Source organism: Myotis davidii, unplaced genomic scaffold (genome assembly GCF_000327345.1).
Source record: "Myotis davidii unplaced genomic scaffold, ASM32734v1 scaffold26, whole genome shotgun sequence".
Lineage (NCBI taxonomy): Eukaryota > Metazoa > Chordata > Mammalia > Chiroptera > Vespertilionidae > Myotis > Myotis davidii.
Genome location: NW_006299245.1, coordinates 911,555 through 923,362, shown reverse-complemented (window position 1 = coordinate 923,362; position 11,808 = coordinate 911,555). Strand labels below are relative to the sequence as shown.

The 11,808-nt window shown below is 35.7% G+C and overlaps 1 protein-coding gene across 5 annotated transcripts in view; it reads right to left on the bottom strand.

The window, feature by feature from the left end:
• The window catches only part of SYT1 (synaptotagmin 1), a 552,577-nt gene that overhangs the window by 131,400 nt on the left and 409,369 nt on the right, over window positions 1-11,808 (bottom strand). For all 5 annotated transcript variants that reach the window (XM_015571122.1, XM_015571120.1, XM_006774704.2 and 2 more), the window contains one exon: window positions 9,282-9,449. In XM_015571122.1, coding sequence (XP_015426608.1) covers window positions 9,282-9,449 — 168 coding nt within the window. The remainder of the gene's footprint in view (window positions 1-9,281; window positions 9,450-11,808) is intronic.

The window sequence follows — 11,808 nt, the reverse complement described above, 5'->3', positions numbered from 1 at the left end:
AATGCTATAACTTATTGAAAATATTAAGTATTTGGATTTGAAGAAAGAATAAGCTGAGGACCAGACAATAAGGCATTTGTTATCCCCTGGTTTTATAAGATGTAGCTCCTGCCTTTTCTCTCCTTTTTCTCATAAGAGATAGAGTTTTGGAATGGAAGTCTAGGAAGAAGGTCATTTGTCACCTTTCCAGTTGTAGTGCTTTCTAAGGGAACCATCCATTTTTGGCAGATTTATTGTTCTTTAAAAATTATTTCAGTAATGACAAAAACTGGGCAATTCTGCAGAGCTCAGTATCTTATCTTCCCTGTAAAGTGCTAGCAAGGAGCTTCTATTGTTTTATGAAGCAGGTGCTTAGAAAACTAAGCATACAAAGATTTTTGTTTTTTGCAAAGAAATTTCTCTTATGTGTAAGTATACCTAATTAAACACTGCCTGGAGAACATTAAAATGTTTGATGGATCTTTGGGGTTTCAGATATAATAAGAAGGTAGGATGTCTTACATCCTGTTCATCATCATTCCCGATATAAGGACAAGTGATGGGAGAAATGGAAGCAATTGTTTCCTCCTTCTAGGAACTTACAATATAATGATTGGAACAAATCAGAGGATGGGAATAGAGAGAACTGGAAACAGAAACATATGAACCCTATTTGGGATTTATCACAGATATCTCTATGTCATAGGAAGACTCACCTGGAAAGCTTGGGAGCAGCTAAGAGACTTGGGAGTAGGGAGAGGTATCAAATTGAGGTAGGCTGTTGCAGCCCCTGCCCCCCCTCCCTTTGTGCAGTGTGGTGTGGCCTTGGAGTTGGAAGAATTGGGGGTAAGAGAAACAAACTATGGGATGTGTTCAAGACTAAAATACCATTCCTAGCATAGCCCTGTAAGCTTTTTTTCAGAGGAATCCAGAGTGATGTGTTTGTCTTTGGAGTCAGATCAAAGTGGGAGTTTGAACCCTCCCATTAGTTGTGTGGCCTCATGTGATTTCCACTGTCTCTGAGATTCAGTTTCTTTGTCTATAAGTGTGGGATAATAATGGCACCTGCCCTGTAGTGTTGTTGTAAGGAGTACATGGGCTAGCACACTTGGCACAGTGTCTGGCTCATACAAATCCTCAATAGACATGAGTTCAAACAGATTAAAGACAAGTTTGTGCTCTACTTGACTTTTTTCTAGTTGACAGAGCTTTGAAAATTGTCTACCAAAAAGAAACAAAAGTGGCATTTTTTTCCTAAAAGTAGCCTTTGTCATTTTCAAACATGGCCTCAACATGAGCCAAGTATCAGTGTGATAGTGCTTGGAAAGTCAGTGCCCCCCAAAAGAAGCATCCGCCTTCCCTCAGATTCTAAGGTAAACATTCATGTTTATTTTATATCAGGCAAGCATTTCAAATGCTGTCTGCATTCCCTCTTTGTGACCTAGGCTATCCAAAAATACATTCTAAAATATAAACAAAAACTCCAGGCTCTTGACCTGTTTTAATATTCTAATCTCGCTCAGTCTTTATTTTTTGACAGTGAGGGACAGTTAAGAACAACCTATTCCTGACAGGGTGCTGGTTCCTGCAAGGCACTTCCCCCAACCCATCTCTTCAAACACAAGCAGACAGCGACAGTTTAGGGAAGGGGCCTTTTCAGAACCTTGATTTATTCATGTAGAAATAACATCTTGAAGTGAAGAGCAGTTGGTTAACTCTGGTAAACAACTTCTCACCACATTCTGGAGCGTTTTGCAGCTTAGAGAATGAGAAGATTTGACCAGGAGTATTTAAAAAAATATTTCCCCCTTATAGAATTGTCCCTGGAGCCTTCCACTTCACTCACGAATGTTCATCTCTACACTCTAGTGTTTTCCGAAGTCCACAAATTGTGGTTGCATATAAACTAATTATGTTCCACATGAAAAGAAAAATACTGAGTTAGAGGTACTTTTGGAAAGGCGTTTGAAAGCAGGGGCTCATTCTGAGATGAAATCCATCATCTTTCACGTTGCCCTCTCAGCATTGGAAAGGTGTAGGGGGATGCTTTGCCCCAGGCTGGATTTGCTGGGCTCTGGCTTTCCTACTGCCCATTGCTCTCCTGTGTTTTCCAAGCCAGTAGTCTGCCAGCTCCTGAAGCCCAGGGGACACCCCAGGGGGCACCCTGACATACATCCCTGGCTCAGAATCTTGGCTAGGGTCCATTTCAGGGAGAAATAATTACATGTTATTAGCAACTTGGGGGATACTTAATGTATAGCAAAACAGTAAGCTAAATGGTTTATTTGTTCCCTGAGTTCCCCTTTTGAAGAGATAAAGAAAAAAGGACATAGAGTGAGCAGGGGAATTGCAAGTGTTGAAGTTGTTTTGTTTAAAGTAGATTGACAAAGGATTTTCCCATGAGCTTCCCCAAAAGCTTTGGTGCTATTCCACTTTGCCTTCAGGCACTTAAAACCTGGGAAGCGTGGACGGGAGTGGGTGGAAGACAAATATCAAGACCACCACTGGCCCTACAGTGAGAGGAAAAATACTCTGGAAACAATTAAATGGTTAAAACAGTAGATTTCCCCCTAAACTCCTGGCCTCACCCACAAAATAAGAATTCCTTTGGCATCAGACAAAGCTATGTTTCAAATACATTTTACATTATAAAATTTTGCTACTATTACTGACCATGTCCCGAGTGTAAATTGTAATCTTTCATTTTATACACTTTACAGTGCTAATTTCACAGGTATTTAATATATGTTTTGAATGAATAAATGGAAATTTATATTCCATTTAATCGTGTGTTTTTTTAATGGAAAGCAAAATGCCTCTGCCTTCATTAAATTCCTCAGCACTCACGAGTGAATAATAACATGTTTGTGATAATGAGTATCTTTGAATTTTAGGGCTTTGTATTCTGGGCAGAAATTCATGCTGAGTATTTATTAAATATTATTAAGAAACAAAAATGCCATAGCTAGTACTGCTTTTCTTTTTTGCTATGTTGCATATATTTGCAATGTGTTATAATATTTGAAAGGGAAAATATATATGTAGATCTTAACTAGTTGCAAGTTGTCAAAACTAATTGACCAAATGCTGATTCCCACCCCAACCAAAAAAAAAAAAAAAGAAACTAAGAAAAACGAATTTGCATTAATTGTGTATGTGTATGTCTACGTATATCTGTATGTGTGTGGCTGAAGAAACTGAGAGAGACTGTTTAAAGAATATGGTGAGATGAAATAGTGTGGGCTGCAGACCTGTATTTGAATTTCAGCTCTGGCATTGTTGGTATGAACTTGGACAAATGTCTTAGACTTTTCTGGGCTGCAGGTCTGTTACCCCTCATTCTGTAAACCAGGTTTAATCATCCAATTTTAAAGAATGCCATAAGAATGACTTTGGTTGGCACACAGCAGACTCTCAGTAAATGGTTGCTCTTATTTGTGTGTATAGCCGAGGCAGAGAAGCTAAGGTAAACGTTAATGAAAGTGAATTTTGGAAACAAGGAAGCAGGGCTGGAAACACAGGCCTTCGGGTGGTTGAGGTTGTGAAGGGAACAGGTTTAGGTCTGACAGTGGAGGAGCAATGGAATGTTCTCAAAGGGCATTTTGAACATGCCCAGGATCTCTCCTCTCACTTAATGCTCTAAATTAGAGTCTAAACTTATATTATTTTTAGGAAATTCACAATAAAATAACAATATCAAATTTTCATTTAGAAACTCAGTGAAGAATTTGGTTTTATCCATTTGTTCCTGAAAAGTCTTTTTAAACTAGAAAGGCAATCAAATTGCAGTCCTATAGAGGAATATTTTAAGTTATTTGCTTTTTCCTATGATGTTATTGGAAACCACGTCATGAAGCAGACAATACTTATTATGCATAACAATCATTATAATTGATCATTGAAATTCTGACCAAACACTCAGACTCAAGTAAACCAGAGTTATAGCCAAAGACATATAAAAAAATTAAATGCAACTTCTGTTATAATTCAAAGGAAAATTATGTTCCAATTCCATAAAAAGGACATATAGATACTAAGTACACTAAAATATGTGATGATCTTAATATATTTTAAAATAATTCAGTACTATTATATCTACTATAGTATAAATCTGACTAGATATGATTAACTTAATGTTTGTTTAAATTCTTTGAAATTTCCTTTTGTAATTGTTTTTCATTTCCATCTGGGGACATTTCCATGATGCAATCAGAAACTTACATCATAGCTTTAACTAAATCTTAACTTAAGATTTAGCTAAACCCCAAGCTCTCTATGCATTATGGAAATAGTATGAAAGAAGGGTTATAGAAGAGAGACTGAGTAAGCCTTTACAATAAAAAAATGAGAGAAAAACTATCATAATTTTTGTGACAGTCAACAAAAACAGTAACAATGATTTTGCTAAGCATCTATTATTATCAACATGAACTGTAAAAGGAAAGTTTTGAAACATTTCACACAGGATAATAATCATCTCTCCCCAATTACTCATTCAAAAATATTTTTGCCTGCCTCTTGTGTGCTTTCCCTCTGTGATCAAACTTGGTTTTGCAGTGAGAAGCAATAGACATGGGTCCCTGCTGGTATGGAACCTTCCTGGAATGCTATGGATCAAAATCAGTGTCTTTGTTGCATTTCTCTAATGTGATAGATTGTGAATGACAAGGCAGGTTCTTACTGGCATCCGTTTTTCCTTCCAGCGATTAACCTTTTATAAGGATTTCCATTCAGGGCATTGATTTGTTGTATGCAGATTATTGGCAGTCATGAGTCACCGACTGACTACTAAGTTCTTAGAAATAGCATCAGTTCTTTCATGATCCTTGACAAAAAAAGATGCTATAAGCAATAATGAGTTTAACTCATTCTAAAGAAGTATCAAGTAACTGACCATTGGCATCTAAAAAACTTTTGCCATTTGATTGAATATGTATTCTTTGCTTTTCTGTGAAGTAAATGTTTTTCCAATTAAGCTTCAAAATGTGAATTTTTCTTACAAAATTGATTTTCTATTAAGGCACTAAAGTAGCTTCTCTTCCCTTCTGCTTGGATACTAATTAAATTATGTTGCAACTTGTTTTAATTCAGCAATCAATTTTTTTTTCCATTTGCACTGGATTACAGAATCTCATTTAAAAATCAGTCTTTAATGAATTTTACACAAAGCAGAAGTGATGGACATAGTCTCTCATGGAGACAAAACAGTACCGGTCAAGTTATGAGAAACACTCTCTCAGAAAAGAAAAAAAAAAAGAACTCAAATTATATTCTGGTGGTAGTATCTAATTTATTTCTTATGCTTTCTCTTTTCCTTTTTCTTTTGAAATAAGTATTACTGGAAGGCATGGGGATATAAAAGAACAAAATACTAAAATAGGAACAAAATACTAATATAAAAATACTAAGATAGGAACAAATACTGAAAAAAGAACAAAATACTAAAATAAAAATGCCAAGATAAGTAGTACTGGTGATTGAAAAAATATACTAAATGCTTTGAAGAGTTTCTTGACTCTGTGGTGCAGGACTGAGACAATTTCTAAAATGATTTATAAATAAAATTTACATATAAAAATGGAGGCATGGCTATTGATTGTAACATTTGAAGTATTTAAGTGAACATAGTAAATGAAAGGATTATTTTAAAAGTCTGAAGGTTGGTTTCAGGTATGACTTGTGGGTGGAGCAATGGAAGAACTGAATATACTAATTATAAAGAATGATTTTTGAGGCCCTATAATGAGAAGGGGAAAATGAAGAAAACATAAATGTCTCTCAAAACTCAGAGGATATACATTTATGTTTAAAAAACACACACAAAAGAAATATAAAGATATAGCTGTCTGTAAGGTCAAATTCTGTGTTCATCTGTTGGGAGGTGGGGAAGTGGAAGGAGAGAAAGTGGTCAATCAAGTAACTTAAAAATGGCAAGTGAACCTAAGCCAGTCAGGTGGCTCTGAGTATGTTATATAGAAAAATGTTGTTAAGTCAGAATGGGAAGCTCACCATAGATGTTTTCACCAGGGGCCCTAACAGGGGGACAGCGTGCTTGTTTATAGCTCTTCCTGGCAGCTTCTCTCCTCAACACTCCCTGTATTTATATACGTATGTACGTAGCTATGTATTTGTTTACTTATTTAGTTATGTTTTCCTTTATTTTATTTTTTTCTAACATCATTTATTCCCCCTATACCATCTTCCACCCGTTTTAAACATATACTTAGTAACTTCCAGATAAGACTCCTTCCCATTTTTTTCTAAGTTATTTGCACACTTAAATGATCATTAAAATTACAATTCTTTCACTTACATAATCACTTCATCTTATGACTTTTATGTTTTTCAACTTGCTGGCAACATTCTATCAAAAACACTGGGTTGGAACTCAATGCATTGGGTTAACCCATTTAAATCCAAGTCTCTACCCGAATAGACTACCATGGTTAGTGGCTCTGTTGTAGATTCCAAAACTATTTCTTGAATTCTTTTTTCTCATTTTCTTTAATATCTTTAACTCCTTATGACAATAAAAATATTTTTTTGCACTGTTAGATGGAAACACACTAAAGTCATGAACAGAATTGCTCATGTAAAATGGAAAAATAAATTTTTAAAATCACTAGAACTAAAGTCCACCTAAGACTTCAATTTATTCATGCAACTAGGATTTTTGGCAGTTAATGGGAGTATGAAAACATAGAGCACATATCAGTGAGAATCAGTAATTCTTCAGATATAAAATGTAATTGGAATCTGACTTCATTTAGTATGAGAAAGTTTATACCCAACTCTAGTTATCCAACGATACTTTGTAAACTAGGCATCTATTTCATGATGTTCTCCGGATCATGATAAAAGGAAATAGTCACTCAACTGAAAACCAAAAATTACTATTCCCGAGTAGATAGTAAAGGGGAAAAACTCCAGAGTTTAAAGATATGATTGTAGAATTATTTCCCATTAAAAACTTACAGAGATTTTCAATAAGTACAAAGGTGGTAAGAAAAAGAATAGAGAAGTAGATATAGATATATAGTGGGAAAGTGGAGGAGTGAATGGGGCAATGTAAAACAGGAGAAAGAGAACAATAAGCTTGTTTACTGAGCACTTATTACATACTGGAACTTGATACTCTAGCCCACTTCATCTGTAAAATAAAAGGTAGATAATGTTCAGCCCCTTTCTAGATTAAAAAACTGAATTTAGAGAGCTTAAGTGATTTACCAGGTGTCTCCAAGCTGGTAAATAGATTGGTCAGTATTGAAAGCCAGGAGTTGTTCTTTAGATAGGACTTTATTCAGAAACCAGTCTAGCTGGCAATAAGTAAGGCAAAGATTGGAAAGAAGGAGAAAAAGGGGACAACACTAAACTCCACAAGATAGAAGCGGTATTGATCATTTTCACTTTTTTTTTTAACATCTACTACAGCTCCAAGAAGACAGCAGGCATAATAGATACTCGCATAATGAATATTTTTTAATAAATTGGGTGAAAAGAGTCTTAGGGAAGAAAGAGAAAGAAATACAGAAAGAGAAAGAGGGCAGCTAAAGGCGTGAGAATGTGATTTCTCTGGCGCAGTCAGCCTATCCTGGATTCTTGGGTCCAACCAAACCTGTCAGCTTAGTGTCAAGCCTCAAACTCGGCCAATATTCAAAGAGTTTTTGAAAGAGAAAAATTATTTGATGGTATGCATCCCTTTCACTCAAGGAATATACCAACTTTACAGAAACCCACTAGGGTTTGATGTTGGAATTCCAGATCACTTGATAGTTACTAGATAGAGGCCAGTAGTGTGAGCCATGCAGTCTGGCCGGATGGGCATTGTGAAACACAAGTAGATTATATTCCGATATTCAACCAATAAACCAACCAAAACCCAGTCAATTAATAACCAATTAGTTAATAAATATTTGTTGTGGTCCCACTTTGCTAACCCCTAGAACTGAGCAATTTGTACAGAATCAAACATTTCAATAAAATATAAAAACTCAATGAAATAGCTCATGTTTCTGTTTTCATAACAGATGTTCAATTTAAAATTGATGTTTTACTCATAGGTAAGAGCTACTTATAAAAAATCATAAAATTTAAAAACTCAGTATTACCTTTGAGTTGCTCTTGAAAGTCCACAGTAGGGCTAAATTTAACTCAGTAACCCAGAATCTAATTTTGACTAACTTATTTGGTTATGTTATTTATATTTCCTTCCAAAAAGAAAGCAGAGCTTTACTCCAATAATTTTGACTCCTTTTGTACAACCAAATAACTTTAGAGCACTATTAAAATTCAGTTTCTGTACAGCAATCGCAAGTCTGTTCTAAGACCTCATGTCACTGTATTGACACAGAAAACCTCAGGCTGAGAGGATTCCCCGGTGAGGGGCGTGGCTGAGTTTCTCGGGAGGCTTGGGCCACTCGCTGACCTCCCCGGTAGTCTGAAAGTGACCACATCTATGGAATCCTTGGTGGTCCTAAATAATGGAGGCTGTTGGCAATCTCTTGGGTAATGATAAACTCATGTCAGGATCCAAAAAATGACTGCAAAAGGCATTGCTTTAGAGTTCAGAGAAGCTTGGAGTTGTTTGCCTTCTGGTATTGGCCTATTGAGACTTTATCACAGGAAAATGCCAGTACCAGGCAGGCACAGCATAATCCAATAGAACTGATTATTATGCAGTTTAAATGCACTAAGAATATTGAACTTCCCTTTTTAAATCACAGAAAAACCCTGGGTTAAACTATTCAAGCTGGGAGGAAACAATGTGAAGACTACTATAAAAATGTGAGCCATTTAAAAAATGGATTTAATATCAGCCCTTGGGAATTATATTTGATGTTTCACCCATCATGCTCGGATATCTTCAGGAGAAACAATGAACTGTCTGTGATATCCAGACATAATCAAGGAAAAAATGCCATTTTATTTCTATTTAATAGCTAGAAAACCTGTGTAGCAATACAGAATGATTGTGGCAAAAAACAAAGAATAAGATGATAGTTTACTGCTGTTCTAAAGAAGTGCATGTGTGATGAGCTTTTAAAAGTGTGTGTGTGTGTGTGTGTCTCTTCAGGGAGTTGTCAATAGACTCAGCATACAAGCCTCTCTCTTTTGTTTCAAATAACACCCAGAAAACCTGTGTACTTTCTAATGAGGTTATGCAGTCCCCTGACCCTATCTTGCCAGCCGTCAGCAGCTGGACGCCCACATCATTCTGTAAAGAGCAGCTCTCAGTAGGTTATTACGTGAGTGGAACTGGTGAGTACAGTTTGTCATCTTAGAAATGCTAATGGTTTTCTTACCTCTTCCTTCTCAGCACTCTGCAGATCACGCCATTCCTCAGTTACATGCCCGAAATCCACTGTGTTCATGGGGACTTTAAATTCCCCGATGATGTCATGCTTGGAGAAACGATCAAAATCGTACACAGCCATCACGAGGGTTTTGCCTCCCAATTCCGAATACGGCACCTAAATGAAAAGAGATGAGGATAAAAATCTGGTCAAAAAATGCTTCGAACACATTACTTGTTTACAATATTTAATTTTAATATTTATAAACTGACCAGGGAGATAATTGTGCTTTTGGTATTTTCTCAAATGGAATCATTTGACGAACCGCTTACAGCTTAAATTACTTGGGAGGAAATGGGGACTTCCCTTAGTAATTTATCACTTCATCCCAAACTTCTGGAAGCTGTTAGTATTATTAGTAATGAATCCTACTATTAATCATGCTATAAACACTTCAAGATGAATACAATAATAAACCAAGCCAATTTGACTATATAAAGTTTTCCTTGCAGACTATTTCATTATTGTTGTTAAGTTATATTGTGAGAGTGTAACTTTTTCAAGGTAGATAACTTTCAAGCCACTTGATGCCGTATTATAATGAATTAATGACTTGCTAAAAGCTATTCTAGAAGTCTAAAAGGATTTAAATGAAATTCACAAGGTGCCTCACCTACTCTTTAAAATAATTTACTGATTGACAAGAGCTGACTAGAAAATTGATGTTTTGAATATCAGGGATGCATTATAATAGAGATCTTAAAGTTCATTCTTAGGTATGACACTCTTTAGGATGAGTGGTGGCAAAAGCCAAGAACTGATGAATTCTCCAGCTGTTCAAATGCATCTGGGACAGCTGCTATGGGTTGGGAGGTTTATTAGTAACATTTTTAATATTCAGGGAAAGCAGTGCAATCCAAGTGAGCTACACTTCAGTAACTGAATAGAAATGCCTAATTAAGAAATTGTTTAGACTTGTATTGAAGGTTTGATCAATTTTCATACACTTTCTATTATTTTATCAGTGTAAATGGTTGTCTTATGCTTCAGCAAACATTTCTCAATTAACTCTGTATATTAAGAAGGAAAGGAGAAGGAAGAATATTGGACCGTATATGTATAAGAAATTTTAGTTTACCAAATTTTTTTCTGCCATTGTAACTATTTGGAATTTGATTAAAATACTACAATTAAGAACTAGGCACAATGCTTTTTCCATTCTTAGTAGAAAAAAAATAAACCCTTTCAAAGAGTTGAATTTCAAAGAAGAAATAAGACATTTGAAAGTAGGGATAAACTCTTGAAAATTTTATCTTATCCGCTAAATCTCTTTAGGTGTGTGTGTATGTGTGTGTGTGATTGTACTGAGGTAACATCAATAAAAAACCTGGGCTTAGATAGGGCTGGGTCTGGGTGTCCCCACTTCCCAGCTGAAGGCACTGAGGCAAAGTGAATAAACCTCAGCTTTTTCATCTGCCAGAATAATAGTGATATAGCAGTGCCTACCTCACGGTGCTGTGTGAGGCTGAGTGAATATATTGAAGGTATTTAACACAGTGTTGGCACGCAGCAAGTACCTAATATGTTTTTGTTTGAATGATTAGTAGCTCCTTCAAGTAGGAGTTTGGGGCATGTAGGGTTCATGTTAAGTGGATTTGAACTCACTTTTCAAAGCCAATCCTCTTTAAACTCTATTGTGATCCTATTTCTATATCATATTGTCTATGGCATTTCAAGATGCATAATATATGACATCTCATGGATAAATTAGCCAATTCTCTAGAAACAGTGGCATATTCCTTAAATGTATTGAAATATATTGTAGCTTGGTAGGATTTATGACTTGATCAACCTTTTTAAAATAAAATGGAACCTGACAAAATTTTATAGGCAATTTTAAATTTCCAATAATTAAACTTCTTGAAGTCAGAGAAATTAATAATAAAATTATTACCAATACATTAAAAAATAAATAACATAGGTAACTCAAAACAAAAGGCCACATAATATTACTTCAAATAATGTAAGAATCTGCTTAGTAAATTGTGGTTAGAAATGACTAACATAAATTAAGATTCATACATAGTCAAAATGATTGTGATTATCACTTGCAATTGGTTTAGTTCTCTTTTCATGTTATGTTCTGTAGTATATTGATCATAGTGGTTAATTCTTCATAAGCTGAGTATATCCAAAATGTTTTTACTGTTACTGTAAATTAACTATCCTAGGCATAGAAAACTGTAGCTTTTTAATAGGTTTACTTCCATTAAGAACTTCTACACTAATAAAAGAGAAACATGGTAATTGGCGTACGGCCGATACCCTTTTCATTGGCTAATCAGTGAGATATGCAAATTAGTCGACAGCCAAGATGGCGGCTAATTTGCATATGTCAGCCCCAAGCCTCAGACTAAGGCTTTAGGCTGGGGCCTGGGCGGAGCCATCCAGCAATCATTGATGGTGGCCCAGGCCTAACACCTCAGCCTGAGGCTTTAAGCTTGGGCCAAGGAGGAGCCAGCCAGCGATAATTGAT